At 47.1% G+C, this 16,107-nt stretch overlaps 1 protein-coding gene across 1 annotated transcript in view; it reads left to right on the top strand.

Annotated features, from left to right (window-relative positions):
- The window catches only part of kcnq5a (potassium voltage-gated channel, KQT-like subfamily, member 5a), a gene marked incomplete at both ends in the record, with an annotated part of 123,074 nt that overhangs the window by 56,614 nt on the left and 50,353 nt on the right, over positions 1-16,107 (top strand). Inside the window, 2 exons of the mRNA XM_084321946.1 lie at positions 2,258-2,368; positions 2,705-2,800. Coding sequence (XP_084178072.1) covers positions 2,258-2,368; positions 2,705-2,800 — 207 coding nt within the window. The remainder of the gene's footprint in view (positions 1-2,257; positions 2,369-2,704; positions 2,801-16,107) is intronic.

Below are 16,107 nucleotides of genomic sequence, written 5' to 3'. Positions count from 1 at the left end.
CGGGTCAAAGTTAAGCAAGTCACAAATATCAAGATGTATCCATCAGTGGACCAATTGCATGCATGGACAAGAAGCCTTCACTCGACTACTTCAGACATTAAACACTCCCCCACAGCCCAAATGGAATGAAAAAAAAAATATATAAAAAAAAACGTATACATTTTTTTTCTTTTGCATTCAGGGGGGTAGTCAACTAAATTTCGGCCAATCAAAGTCGACTATCCAAATCCTTAGTTGGAGACAGCCCTACTGTTTACAGTAGGCTACTTAACACTTCACATGCACTCATTCATCTTCCCCATTGACAGTTTAATACACAGGCAAACACTGTTCAGAACTCAACAGGTATACTCACCACAGGCACACACTGTTCAGAACTCAACAGGTACTCACCCCAAGCACATGCCCAGTGTGGTGACAGGTAAGATAAGATAAGATATTCCTTTATTGATCCCCTTGGGGAAATTCAGGCATCATAGCAGCATGTTGGAGGGGGAGGGGAGGTACAGGTAGTAAAAACAAGCAGTGTAAACAATATAACAAGTCAATATAATTAACTAACTAACTCAGTGAAATATACAGTATTCACATAAGGTACAGTATGCATAAGGTAGTATTATTGTCCTTTTAGGTTCCTAGTAGTTGTAGTTGGATATCTAGCAGCAGTCCCTGCCCACTGTTGTGGAGCCTGATGGCCGCTGGTATGAAGGACTGGCCGAGGCGGTTAGTTGAGTGTCGGGGGGTATGGGTCTGTGACTGAACGTGCTTCTCATCTTGACTAGCTCGTCGTAGAGGGGGTGGGAGGGATTCTCCAGGATAGCAGCCAGCTTCCTTCTCATCCCCCTCTCTGCCATCACCTCTAGTCTGACCAGCTCGACTCCCACCACGGAGCTAGCCTTCCTCACCAGCTTGTTCAATCTGTTGGTGTCCAGGGCGGCTGAGTGGCGCAGTGGGCAAGGCGCTCGCCACTAACGCAGGAGATGCTGGTATCGAGCCAAGCTCTCGCCGTTGCTACCGGCTTGGCCGGTCGTCATGGGTGGGAAAGCCAGTGGGTGGGGATTGGACGTTGTGGACAGCGACTCCTACAGGTCGGTTGGTGCGCCTGTACAGCAGAATCAGGAAGTATCGGGGGCAGCGTGAGCCTCCCACTCGTTACTCCTCGCCACTGAGAGATTGCGCTGTTCAGGTGAAAAGATGCGACAGCTGCCTCCTCGTGTACCGGAGGGGACACGTGATGCAAGGCTTGGTCCTCACTGCAGTCGACCAGTGGGAGGCATAGTCTAGCAACGTTCGAGACAGGGGAGGGGAGAATTGAAGGGAGAATTGGCGAGGCGAAATTGGGATGGGAGAAAAATAGAAAATAAGGTGAACAAGTGGATAATAAAAAAAAATCTGTTGGTGTCCCTCGAGTTGATGTAGCCCCCCCAGCATGCCACAGCATAGAAGAGGACGCTGGCCACTACAGACTGGTAGAATGACTGCAGCAGTCTATTGCAAACATTGAAGGACCTGAGTCTCCTCAGGAAGAACAGCCTGCTCTGTCCCTTCCTGCAGAGGGCCTCTGTGTTGTCCGACCAGTGTGTTGAGAGATGAGTTTTCAGGAGAGCTATGGTGCAAATCTTTTCTGAAGCGGCGATACAAATGCTTGTTTAGACGGAAATAATTGACTCCACTCTAAATCGAAGACGTATAAGTCTAAACATAGAGAACGTGCTGTCTTGTGTATTTAACATCTCTACCCAGGACCCTATAATCCACACATGGCCGTGCTGACCAGCTGAGCTGCAGGGTCAGAGGTTAGCAGGTGTTGGTTGACTGTAGTTTACACTAAGCAGCTGAGCTAACTGGTCAGACCCACTCATCAGTAGTTCACACCACATGATTAGAGACTGAAATATTTGAAAATATGTTTTTGAAAGAAGGGGGTGAAACAGAGGGTGGGGGGGGGGACAGCAGGGCAAATATCAAGCAGAGGAAAGGTCAAGTAGGGGAAAGGTCAAGCAGAGGGAAGGTCAAGTAGGGTAAAGGTCAAGCAGAGGAAAGGTCACGTGGGGGAAAGGTCAAGCAGAGGAAAGGTCAAGTAGAGGGAAGGTCAAGTAGAGGAAAGGTCAAGCAGAGGGAAGATCAAGTAGGGGAAATGTCAAGCAGAAGAAAGGTCACTCCGGGTCACTCCAGGGTCAGGGGTCTTTGTGGGGGTGGGGATGTTGGCTTCGCAGCCTGACCAACATGTGATGACAAGCGTAGTTCTGGTCCACAGATCACCTTGACAACCATCGGCTACGGAGACAAGACCCCCCAGACCTGGACGGGGCGGCTGCTGTCTGCCGGCTTCGCCCTGCTGGGAATCTCCTTCTTCGCCCTGCCTGCTGTGAGCACACACACACACACACACACACACACACACACACACACACACACACACACACACACACACACACACACACACACACACTCCGCCGTCGGTGAACGTGAGGAACAAATTGTCAAGCGCTTTGGAATATATTTTCTTTTATAAATGCACCATTTACATACATACAAATGTGTGTGTGTGTGTGTGTGTGTGTGTGTGTGTGTGTGTGTGTGTGTGTGTGTGTGTGTGTGTGTGTGTGTGTGTGTGTGTGTGTGTGTGTGTGTGTGTGTGTGTGTGTGTGTGTGTGTGTGTGTGTGTGTGTGTGTGTGTGTGTGTGTGTGTGTGTGTGCGCAGGGTATCCTTGGTTCAGGTTTTGCCCTGAAGGTCCAGGAGCAGCACAGACAGAAGCACTTTGAGAAGAGAAGGAACCCCGCAGCCAGTCTCATCCAGGTACAAGACACTCTCTCTCTCTCTCTCTCTCTCTCTGTGCGCATGCGTGTGTATGGTGGAGCGTGGTGGTTTGAGTGTGGTGCTGAGAGTTTGCGGTACGCGTGAGTTTTTCTAACTTTTCTATCTTTATGTTGTTTGTCAAATTGTGAATTAGACTGTGGTTTATTTGACTGGTTGTGTGTTGATAGTGGGCTGGTAGCGTTGTCGGTGTTCACTTGGACAGCTGTCTGCTGTCACGGTGACATGGATTTCGCAAAGCTGACCAGAAGACATGGTTTTAAGGTCTCGCCGGCATTTCCGTGTTCAGTGGAGGAATGTAGTCTCGCTGTTGCGAGGGTGGTGGGGGCTCCGGCCGTTAAATCTGCGGCAAGGATGAACGGGGGAGTCGTTTTCTTTGTGGATGATTTGATTAAAGTAAATCAACTGATAGCGGACGGGTTGGTCATAAATTATACGTTTGTGTCTGTGATGCCGCTCACAACACCTGCAAAGAAGGTGACGCTGGCAAATGTTCCCCCGTTGGTAGGGGACGAGCTTATATTAAGGGAACTCGCCAGGTTTGGGAAGATTGTATCTCCCTTAAAGAAGATGTCTTCAGGGTTTAAAGCACCTGAATTACAGCATGTGGTTTCTCACAGAAGGCAGACGTTCATTATTATGAACAAACGTGAGGACGAGTTGGATCTTAATTTTAAAGTAATAATAGACAGGTTTGAGTATATTATTTTTGCGACGACACAGAACATGCGCTGTTTTGGGTGTGGAAGGGAGGGGCATCAAAGACAAGCGTGCCCTGGGGAGGGGCCGAGCAGGGGGGCAAATGATGGGAAGAGCGCAACGAAGAAAGGAAGAGCAGCTTGGGGTGTGAATCAAGGGGTTGAGGGGGGGGGGGGGACAGGGGAAGAGGGGTGGTGGGGAGACTTCTGAGAAGGTTATTGTACCAGATAGAAGTGATAAGGAAATGGAAGGAGTAGGAAAGGCTGGAGATGCAGTTCGAGGAAAAATTGGTGGGGATGACAATGTGGGGGGGGGGGGGGGTGGTAGAAGGGGCTTGTGTCAGCCAGGACGCGTGTTGCTTAATGACAGCCCTACAGTGCAAGAATGTGACAATTTGACCATGTGACCGCGGCAACGCGGGAGAGCGGCAGTGCGGAAATAGGCTGTCTCTAAGACAAACTCTAACCTTAACCAGCTCCTTAACAGCGCCTAAACTTAACCGTTCTAACCTTAACCAACTCCGAAACAATGCCTAACCTTAACCTTAACCTTAACCATGCCTAACCTTAACCATAGAAAGAATATTGCCATTCTCTAAGACAAACTCTAACCTTAACCAGCTCCTTAACAGCGCCTAAACTTAACCGTTCTAACCTTAACCAACTCCGAAACAATGCCTAACATTTACATTTACATTTACATTTAGTCATTTAGCTGACGCTTTTATCCAAAGCGACTTACAAGTTCTGTACGACAAGCCATCAGGAAGGGCACAACTCTATCAGCTGAGCAACAATGTTCATCAAAGTGTTGAGTGCTACAGTGTAGGTTAGTTTATTAGGACAAGTGCATGACAGTACGGTTAGTTAGGGTTAGATTTAAGATTTAAGATAACCTTAACCTTAACCATGCCTAACCTTAACCGGCGAAAGAATACACGTTAAAAAAAAATCATGTTAAAAAAAATTATTTGATGGGATTCGAACTCGTCAACAACGGACCGCAGGACCGCAGGACCGCTGCTCTGCCAGGTGAGCTGAAGCGCCGAATGAAAATCATGGCGGATTACTAGGGCGTTTGCATAATTCCGCTCGCGCTCTGCCACTCCGCTCGCTCTGCCGCTCCGCTCTGCGGTTGCCACGCCTGCCGCGGGGCATGGCGCAGCCAATCAGGGAAAACGCGGAAGCAAAAGCAGCACTGTAGGGCTGTCATTAAGCAATAGGCAGCCAGGACACGTTAAATAGCCAGGAGAAGATAACTGTTGAATTACAAGGGACAGATGGTGGGGATGAAAATGAGGGGGGGGGGGTCGTGGTAGGAAGGATTACAGAGGATGGAAGTGTACATGAGGTGGCTATAGTTGATCTGCAGGGACAGGATGGAGGGGCTGGTATCAGCGAGGATGAGATAAATGGGCAGGATGAGGGTGGGACTGTTGAGGGAACAGGGTCAAAGGACTCAGTTGGGGGGGTCAGGGTGGAGGAAGTAGAGGATATTGACATGGAAGAGGGGGACGAAGGGATGAAGGTTGTTAGGCAGAAGAGGAAGTTAGAAGTAGTTGAGTTATCAAGCTCTCAAGCTAAGAAGACAGGTGTGACGGAAGTACTCAGCAGTACACAGAGTACACAAGAGAGTACATGGTCGGAGATGTGCGCTGATGATGATGAGGAATATGAGAGCGATGAATCTGCAGCTACAGACGATGAGTGCTATTCATTGGAGGCAATGAAAATGTTTTTACAGACGACAAAAAACAGGAAGGGGGTAGAGTTAGCACATTTCTTTCCAGATAAGGAGTATTTTATTTTGTCAGCAAAGAAAAATATGAGGTTTCAAGGAGATGGTCGTTTTGCTGAAACAGAGATATACAGGATGAGAAAAATTGTACAGAAGGTACAGCGGGACCTCAGTGAGGTGGAGGATGGAGTGGAATCAATGTAGTTTTGTTGTTTTTTGGTTTTTTTGTTTACCTTTTTATTTATTTTTTGTTTATTGTATGGGGCAAGGGACATGGAGAGAGTTTTTTTTGCTCCCTGACCTCACTGATTTTCTTACCTCAGGTCCCAGTTTTAGGTATGTCTTTTTATCGTGTCAGTGAGGCGCTGCTGGGCATCGCCCAGGAAGCAGGTTATGATTTTTTACAAATTGATGGGACTGGTGTGTTGTCACTTAGGGCTGGACATTTCAAGGTGTCCCGCTACCGGGGCCAGGAGGCTGAGACATTTTTGATCATCTCGTATACTCTTATACATTTGTGGAACTATGTAAAGACTGGGATTATGGAGGATTTTCGTTTTCTGGAGGGCGGGTCGGGACACAAGGTTGAGGTCCAGTTTCTGTGGGATGAAACCATGTCCAGCAGAGACAGGAGCGGAGCGTATCGTTTCATGCCCGATGGGGAGGCCACGCCATACTCCTTCAGCAAACCTGTCATCAGAGTCACCAGGAGGGATGTTTTCTCTGCCGTCATTTTATGTTACCGGCACCTTTACCTTGTTCAAGGGTTGGAAGGTATGACTGTGGGGCTCGACACGTTCTACACCGAACTAAACGGTTTCCAGATTCAGCCTCGGAGGATGATGGCCAAGCTGCCTTTGCTGGTTAATTTCTACCCTATGTTCGGAATGGGTTTCATCAGGGACTTGAGCTCTCGACTCAGTCTGCTCGATGGGAAGTCACTGGGGGCTGCCAGTCTCCGCACGGGGGAGCGGGAGGTGATGTTGGAGCGGCGTCTGAACCAGGAAGAAAAAGGAGGCCTCGGCCAGGGTGGCACGGGTAACAAACTGTCTAATAAGGATGTCGGTCCAGAGTGCATCTCGGTCCCCCTGCTCTGTTTTCAGCCCCTGACATCATCGATGCCATGTGATATACAACTGGTGAACGGTAGGAGCGTACATGATAAGGCTGAAGGAGGAAGGTCAGCTGATGAGGCGGCCCTGTTTATCCTCGGGAAAGGCTTTGACTGGAGTCTGTCGAACACACACAAAGGCCTGATGTGTTGTATCGCACGGGGAAAGGTGAAGCTAGAGACGCTCTTCTCAGAACTACAGTTTCTACAGTGCCTCTCCGGTGTCTCTCTCTCTGATGCACCCAGAACTTTAGATCACTTAGAGTTTTTTTTTCCCATGGGGGAAAATTAAATTGACAATTTTGTTTCAGTTTCAGCATCGTTGTCCCTAATTGATTTGAGTTTGTTTTGTTTTTTGTGTTTGTTTTGTTTTTTGTTTTGTTGTTTGGTTTTTTGTTTTTTTGTTGAGTTGTAGAGTATTTAAATTTTTGAATGGTTTATTGCAACATTTGTAGTTTTAGTAAAAAATAATTTTTTTTATAAAATCAAAAATCTCTCTCTCTCTCTCTCTCTCTGTCTCTCCCACTCTGTGTCTCTATCTCTCTATGTCTCTGTCTATGTCTCTATGTCTCTCTCTATGTCTCTCTCTATCTGTCTCTGTCTCTCTATCCCTCTCTCTATCCCACTCTCTCTCTCTCTCTGTCTCTATATCTCTTCATCTCTTTCTTTATCTCTCTCCCACTCTCTCTCACCCCCCACACACACACACTCTCCCCCTCTCTCTCTCTCTCTCTCTCTCTCTCTCTCTCTCTCTCTCTCTCTCTCTCACACACACACACACACACACACACACACACACACACACACACACACACACACACACACACACACACACACACACACACACACACACACACACACACACACACACACAAACCATAAACTATTTTCAATATGCAGCTTTTGCAGGTGATGACTGCATCTAATACTGTGTGTGTGTCCTCTGTGTGTTAGACCTCTACACTACCCAGCCGCTGCACATTTGTTTTTACTTGTCTAGTTTCAGTTTAGTTTAAAAACATTTAGTTTGTATGTTTTTGTAATGGGGCACATTTGCCCAATTACTTTTTCAGAAGTTCAGAATAGTTACAAAAAAAAAATCTAAAAAACATTGTTGAATGAAGGCAAATGACTCACAGACATCCCAGTCTTAACCTCTTAGGTGAGCCAAAAAGTTACCAATAATTTTTTCCATCAGCAGTGATTGGTTAGTTCCACAGCGTATACAGTAAGACATGGTCATTTGACGCGCGGCCTGTAAAAAGACGCTCACCTGACATATCGTTATGTAACTCGAGAACCGAGGCACGCAATTGGTCGAGTGAGGTGGCGTTCGAAAGGCGGCAAATACAATTTTCGAACGGTATATTACATGATCGCCGAAAAATGCAGCCCGAGCTGGTAGACACTCGCAAAGTGCCGCGAGTGCTCGCGAAGTGTGTGACGGCCCTTATACTGGCCCCCTGAGCATGCATTAATACCTGAAAGACTAAAGCTAAATACATGTTCTATATAATGTTATCTTTGTTTGTTGTAAGTGCACAACATAGTCTCAGTTTATTTATATTTGTTTCATCTTTATTTAAATGAATTAAAACAGTGTGTACAGGGTTAGCTGAGGGTTATCATCCCCCGTCACATGGCTACGTGGAGGACGGGAGATACTACTGTCACGGGCAGAGGAGAGTTCATTAGGGAGCTGATTAGGACTGATAGAACACACCTTTGCACGACTTGATCACCCACATCCCACACACACACACACACACCAGACACACATAACATAAAACCCTAGGAAAGACAGCGTAGAGTTGAGTGGAGGTGAGGAAGGAGCAGAGTACAGAGAGAGAGAGTGATATACAGAGTTTGTGAGGTGAGAGGTAGTTGTAAGGAGAGGAGAAAGCGAGATGGTGTTCATGGTACTGGACCCTATACTGGCTGAGAAACCCCCTTGTGAAACTGACCCTGGACCGGAAGACAAACCCTGAGTATTGAACATTCCCTTTTTGTATGAGAGCCTGATACGTGTTTTGCCCATCGGACTGTTGTGCTTCTATTCAATAAATATCTTTTATTTATTGAAATTGTGCTTGTGTGGACAATTGAATTTGTTTGTTTTGAACCGTGTCGAGCCTGAACACCACCGGCTCGTCACATTTGATGGAGAATGCGGGCCACTTTCAAAACAAACACAAGAGCAATGGCAACTCCAGTCGATGTCAAGGCATTGTTCCAAGAGTGGGGACAATACAGCAAAACCCAGAAACAGCTGAATCATAAACGTCATGAGGAAGTAATGCATGATATCCAGGCACGCCATAGCGCTATACTGAATGAGACACGGGAGACCGCGGAGAAATGGAGGGTAGAAGCACTCAAGTCACTCCTCCTCGCAGAGACCCACAGAGCTGAAAGGCAGACGGGCAATATCAACCCTGGATGCTTCCTGGTCAAATTAAATAGCGATGATGACATTGAAAGCTATTTATCGGCGTTTGAACACACCGCTGAACGGAAAAACTGGCCAGTAGAATAGTTATCTGGCCATTCTTATCTGGGCCCAGACAGCGTATCATGACACCACCCGCTGGATACGTCGGAGGATACGACGTATGATAAAAAAAATAAAAATAAAATACTAAGACGTTCAGGGATTATTTCTCACTCGCTCTCAGGGTATCATGATTGGTCATATGATGGGACCTTGTCCCCCAGAGAACAACAACATGATTTGAAAAAAGAAGATGTTTCAATTGTGGCGAGGAGGGCCATATTTCCAGAGACTGTCCATATAGGAATGATGTGTCAATGCCCTCAGCATCTGAACCACACCTGCCCCGACGTGTGCACTTGCAACCGCCTGTTGGGCGGAGGAAACAAACGTGTCCACTCTCACACCAGTAAGAGCTAATCACCACGACACGACCGCACTGTTAGACTCAGGGAGCACCGTGACGCTCGTAAAACCAGAGTTGGTGGACGGTCCCCTCCTGAGAAAAACAGTGGGAGTCACATCGAACTAACCTCCACCCGGGGAAAGTGTACGACGACTGTAGGAGTAGTAGAAAACCTACCGGTATCTGTGTTAATCGGGACCGACTGTGCATTGTTCCGACCACTATGGGAGAATTTGGCGGCCGAATGACGCTTTCCCCCCAGAACAGTGACCACCACCACGCGTTGCAGAGCCTGGGCACAAAGGACCCGAATGTGCGGGTTACACGAGGTGGACCCCCAGGCTTCTACCAACCCCCTACCAGAGGAAGACAGCCCTGTCAGCGAGGACAACGACGAGGGGAATCCCACCGCTGGCCCAGCAGAGGACAATGCTCCACCAGACAGCGGAGGAGAGGAGTCACCACTCCACGACGAGGATGAGCCAGTCTGGGGAGACCTGTTCCCCGGCAATCCGAACAATGAAACCCCACCCTTACCACCACAACTGACTGGACGATTCAGCACCGCCCAGCTGGAGGATTAGAACCTGGCCCCAGCACTACGACAGGTAGCCGTGGTCGACGGTAAGAAGATGGACGGGGTAGGAGAGTTAATGTTTCCACATTTTGCCATAAAAAAAACGTTGTTGTATCAAGAGGTGAAAAAAGGGGGGATAATTCACGAATTGTTGTTGGTACCCCAACCACACATAAATACGGTGTTACGACTAGCCCACTCTCACTTGCTAGTGGCTCACTTGGGGGTCGAGAAGACCCTAGACCGGATCAAGGCCAGGTTTTCCTGGCCGGGGGTAAAAAGAGCCGTGGGGGATTACTGTCGGTCCTGCCCCGAATGTCAGCTGGTAGCGTAACCCGTTGATTTTCCTGCCTATCATCTCTGTTCCCTTTAGCAGGATTGGGATGGACCTCGTGGGACCCCTTCCCCGCAGCACCAGGGGCCACCAGTACATCCTGGTGATTATGGACTATGCCACCCAGTATCCCGAGGCCATCCCACTCCACACAATGGCCTCAAAAGGTATAGCCCTGGAACTAATGTTGTTAATCACAAGAGTGGGTATTCCGGACAAAATCTTGACAGATCAAGGCATGCCGTTCATGTCCAGAGTAATGAAGGACTTGGCCGGATTGTTAAAGATTACCCATCTCCGCACCTCAGTATATCATCCTCAAACAGATGGGTTAGTCGAGCGGTTTAACCGCACCCTGAAGAGCATGCTAAAGAAAGTGATGGAAGCCGATGGGAGGAACTTGGACCAGCTTCTCCCCTACTTGATGTTCTCCATCAGGGAGGTTCCCCAGGCCTCCACGGGATTCTCCTCCTTTGAACCGTCACCGCACAGGAGTTTGGTGGAACATGTGGAGGAGGTGCAAGAGCGGATGGCCACCTTGTGGCCACCTGTAAGAGACCACATGTCGAAAGCCCAGCAGGCCCAAACCAGGGTCTACAATCGGGGAACCCAACCCAGAGAGTGGCACGGACCATATGAAATTATGGAAAAGGTGGGGCCGGTGAATTATAGATTGCGACAGCCGGGGAGGCATCCTCCGGTAAAAATATACCATGTCAACCTCAGGTACATGACATGTTACAGGTGGGAGTAATAGTGGAATCCAATAGCGGGTGGTGTAGTCCCATTGTGCTGGTCCCCAAGCCAGATGGAACCCCAAGGTTCTGTAATGATTTGAATGCCATCTCCAAATTTGACGCCTACCCTATGCCCAGAGTGGATGAACTAATTGAAAGGCTAGGAAAGGCGAGGTATATAACCACCCTAGACCTCACCAAAGGCTACTGGCAGGTTCCCCTAGCTCCCGAAGATAGGGAAGATAGAAAACAGTGTTTGCCACCCCAGATGGGTTATTCCACTATGTTGTTCTCTACATGGCACACCCGCCACGTTTCAGAGGCTGATGGACCAGGTCCTCCGACCCCACAGAGTATGCAGCCGCCTACATAGATGACATCATCATTCACAGCGAGGAGTGGGGAACACATATTTATCAGTCGCAAGCTACTACCCTGGGAGAAGAATTACTACACGATCGAGAAGGAGTGCCTGGTGATAAAATGGGCTCTCGAGGAATTAAAGTACTATCTGTTGGGACGGCACTTCACTCTAGTCACGGACCATGCACCCCTCGTTTGGCTATCACAGAAACAAAGACACCAACGCTAGGGTCACCTGCTGGTTCCTGTCCTTACAGCCTTTTGTTTTATCCGTCATCCACAGGTCTGGCGCAGCGCACGGGAATGAGTGGAAGCAATTAGGCAGCTGATTAGTACTGATAGAACACACCTGTGCACCATTAGATCACCCACATCCCACACGCACACACACCAGACACACACACAATAATACACTAGGACAGATAGAGTTGAGTTGAGAGGAGGTGAGGTAGGAGCGAGGTATTGAGAGAGAGATTGTTGTTGACGGAGTTGTGCGAGGTGAGAGGTAGTGAGAGGAGAGGTGAAGGCAAGAAGGTGTTCATTGTGTACTGGACCCTAGACTGGCTGAGAAACCCCCTTGTGTACTGACCCTGGACCGGAAAACAACTCTGAGTATTGAACAATCCTTTCTTTTGTACGAAAGCCTGACACGTGTTTTGACCCTGGACTGTTTTTGGATTACCCTATTGCCCATTGGACTTGTGCTGATAAACAATAAATATCCTTTATTTATTGAAATTGTGCTTGTGTGGACATTGAAATTGTTTGTTTTGGTCCGTGTCGAGCTTGAACAACACCAGGCTTGTCACAATATATAGTGATATTATTGATAGTCACATCTTATCTTGTTTTATTTTATCTTATCTTATCTTATTGTATCTTATCTTATTTTATCTTATCTTATCTTATCTTAAAATGTTTTTTGTGTCACACCTAGTCTTCAGGTTAGTGTTACTTCACTATAATAACGTTGGTTGAACCTCAGTTAATATCTGTATCATATTAGGCCTATTTATATCTAAATAGATTAAATGGCTTAGAAATGAAGTGACAGTATTTAAAGAGTGTGAGTGCACGGCCTTGCATGTATGCGTGTGAGTGAGTGCATGGCCTTGCATGTATGCGTGTGTGAGTGTGAGTGAGTGCACGGCCTTGCATGTATGCATGTCTGAGTGTGAGTGAGTGCACAGCCTTGGATGTATGCATGTCTGAGTGTGAGTGAGTGCACGGCCTTGCATGTATGCGTGTCTGAGTGTGAGTGAGTGCACAGCCTTGCATGTATGCGTGTGAGTGAGTGCACGGCTGTGCATGTATGCATGTGTGAGTGTGAGTGAGTGCACAGCCTTGCAGTTATGCATGTGAGTGTGAGTGAGTGCACGGCTGTGCATGTATGCATGTGTGAGTGTGAGTGAGTGCACAGCCTTGCAGTTATGCATGTGAGTGTGAGTGAGTGCATGGCTGTGCATGTATGTATGTGTGAGTGTGAGTGAGTATACGGCCTTGCATGTATGTGTGTGTGAGTGTGAGTGAGTATACGGCCTTGCATGTATGTGTGTGTGAGTGTGAGTGAGTGCACGGCTGTGCATGTACAGTATGTGTGAGTGTGAGTGAGTGCACAGCCTTGCATGTATTCGTGTGAGTGTGAATGAGTGCACGGCCTTGCATGTATGCGTGTGTGAGTGTGAGTGAGTGCACGGCTGTGCATGTATGTGTGTGAGTGTGAGTGAGTGCACGGCTGTGCGTGTATGGTTATAAAGAAGCCTTGCCTGACACCCCATGTCCTTCTGTCAGGCCCAATAACAACACAGGGCCTGATATTTATGAATTCTTTCCATGCACATCGTCTCAGGGCAGATTCACCTCCACAGCATAGATCATCCTAATAGACACCACCAAGGATATTACTCTTCAACACCGCTCAGAGCTCCACACTGTCAGTCTGAGAGTGTGTGTGTGTGTGTGTGTGTGTGTGTGTGTGTGTGTGTGTGTGTGTGTGTGTGTGTGTGTGCGTGTGTGTGTGTGTCCACAACGTCCGATCCCCACCCATCAGCTTCCCACCCCCTAATACTGCCAAATGTATTAGTATGAACGACCAGCAAAGCTGAATGCAATGCGGAGAGCTGGGCTCGAACCCAGCGTCTCCTGCATTGGTGGTGAGCGCCTTGCCCACTGCACCACCTAGCCGCCCATTCTCGAACATTTTCTTAACCTCTTAAGCCCGATCGGCCTGGTACCGGGCCAAGATTTATTTCACATCACAAATAGATCAATACAGTCCGTATTAAGAGAATTCTATGAATATATATCCACCCGGCTGTTTGGTGGACAATGTTTTGTCTTACACTTAATTGCATATTAATAAAAAATATATATATATGTATGATACTATATTGTATGTTATATCATATTACATTATATAATCATATTTATTTATTTTTATCCACTTTTTCTCCTTTTTTTCTGTCTTTTTTTCTCCCATCCCAATTTTTGTCGTGCCAATTCCCCCCTCCCCTGTCTTGATCGTTGCTCGCATGTGCCCCCCACTGGTCGGTCGTAGGGAGGGTTGAAGAATCTATCGTATGTCCCCTCCGATACATGCGGAGTCAGCCAGCCACTACTTTTTTCACCTGCCAGCGCGGACTCTCATTGGCGAGGTGTAACGTGTGGGAGGCTCATACTACCCTCGACATCTCCTGTCCTTGCTGTGCAGGCACCCTGACCGACCTGTAGGAGTCGCTGTTTACAACGACCAGAATACCACCCATCGACTCCCCTCCCGCTGACTCTGCCAATTGAGTCAGTATGACGGCCGGCCCAAGCCGGAGGCAACGCTGACAGCCGGATTCGATACCGGTGTCTCACGCGTTGGTGACGAGCGCTTAGACCGCTGCGCCGCCCTATTATATAATCATATTATAATTATTTTGTATATTATATTGAACTATATTTGCAGTAAATACTATTATATTATGGTACTATATTATATTGTATATATCATGTACTATATATCTCATAACATATTATATATGTGCTGTATACACTATTATGTACTATATACTATTATATACTGCAGGTATACTATACTGTAATGTGTACTATATGTGTGTACTGTAATGTGTACTATATGTATGTACTATGTATGTATGTAAATGGCAAAAAAAAGAAAAGAAAACTAAACGTAAGTCTTCAGGGGTAGGGCCCGACAAGCCTGCTTCTCGCTAGCCCTTTTCGGACAATTGGACAATGCTGCAATAGCAGCTGGTAAAACTTTGGAGATTTATGGAATGACCGTTGTTATGTGTCCAAAGCCCGAAATAAAAAATAACTGAACTGAACTGAACAGTGTCTCAGTGTAGATGTTCTGCCTTACAGTGTCTCAGTGTAGATGTTCTGTCTTGTGTGTCTCAGTGTAGATCTTCTGCCTTACAGTGTCTCAGTGTAGATGTTCTGTCTTGTGTGTCTCAGTGTAGATGTTCTGCCTTACAGTGTCTCAGTGTAGATGTGCTGTCTTGTGTGTCTCAGTGTAGATGTTCTGTCTTACAGTGTCTCAGTGTAGATGTTCTGTCTTGGGTGTATCAGTGTAGATGTTCTGCCTTACAGTGTCTCAGTGTAGATGTTCTGTCTTGTGTGTCTCAGTGTAGATGTTCTGTCTTGTGTGTCTCAGTGTAGATGTTCTGTCTTGTGTGTCTCAGTGTAGATGTTCTGTCTTGTGTGTCTCAGTGTAGATGTTCTGTCTTGTGTGTCTCAGTGTAGATGTTCTGTCTTGTGTGTCTCAGTGTAGATGTTCTGCCTTACAGTGTCTCAGTGTAGATGTTCTGTCTTGTGTGTCTCAGTGTAGATGTTCTGCCTTACAGTGTCTCAGTGTAGATGTTCTGCCTTACAGTGTCTCAGTGTAGATGTTCTGTCTTGTGTGTCTCAGTGTAGATGTTCTGCCTTACAGTGTCTCAGTGTAGATGTTCTGTCTTGTGTGTCTCAGTGTAGATGTTCTGCCTTACAGTGTCTCAGTGTAGATGTTCTGTCTTGTGTGTCTCAGTGTAGATGTTCTGCCTTACAGTGTCTCAGTGTAGATGTTCTGTCTTGTGTGTCTCAGTGTAGATGTTCTGTCTTGTGTGTCTCAGTGTAGATGTTCTGTCTTGTGTGTCTCAGTGTAGATGTTCTGCCTTACAGTGTCTCAGTGTAGATGTTCTGTCTTGTGTGTCTCAGTGTAGATGTTCTGTCTTGTGTGTCTCAGTGTAGATGTTCTGTCTTGTGTGTCTCAGTGTAGATGTTCTGTCTTGTGTGTCTCAGTGTAGATGTTCTGTCTTGTGTGTCTCAGTGTAGATGTTCTGCCTTACAGTGTCTCAGTGTAGATGTTCTGTCTTGTGTGTCTCAGTGTAGATGTTCTGCCTTACAGTGTCTCAGTGTAGATGTTCTGCCTTACAGTGTCTCAGTGTAGATGTTCTGTCTTGTGTGTCTCAGTGTAGATGTTCTGCCTTACAGTGTCTCAGTGTAGATGTTCTGTCTTGTGTGTCTCAGTGTACTGTAGATGTTCTCCAACAGGTGGCCAGCTGGAGCAGAGAGAGGCGTCCTTGACACGATAACTAGATGCATCATTAACATGATCTGAATCCCCCCCCTGTCAGCCCCCCCCCCCCCCCCCATCTGTGTGTGTGTGTGTGTGTGTGTGTGTGTGTGTGTGTGTGTGTGTGTGTGTGTGTGTGTGCGCGTGCGCAAGTATGTGTTTGGTGTTTTACATATGAATGTATATAATTTTTTCCTCACCTTCTGTTTTCCATTGCTCCTCTGTGTGTGTGTGTGTGTGTGTGTGTGTGTGTGTGTGTGTGTGTGTGTGTGT

Source organism: Notolepis coatsorum (assembly GCF_963971535.1).
Source record: "Notolepis coatsorum genome assembly, chromosome: 9".
NCBI lineage: Eukaryota > Metazoa > Chordata > Actinopteri > Aulopiformes > Paralepididae > Notolepis > Notolepis coatsorum.
This window is presented reverse-complemented; position numbering and strand designations above follow the sequence as displayed.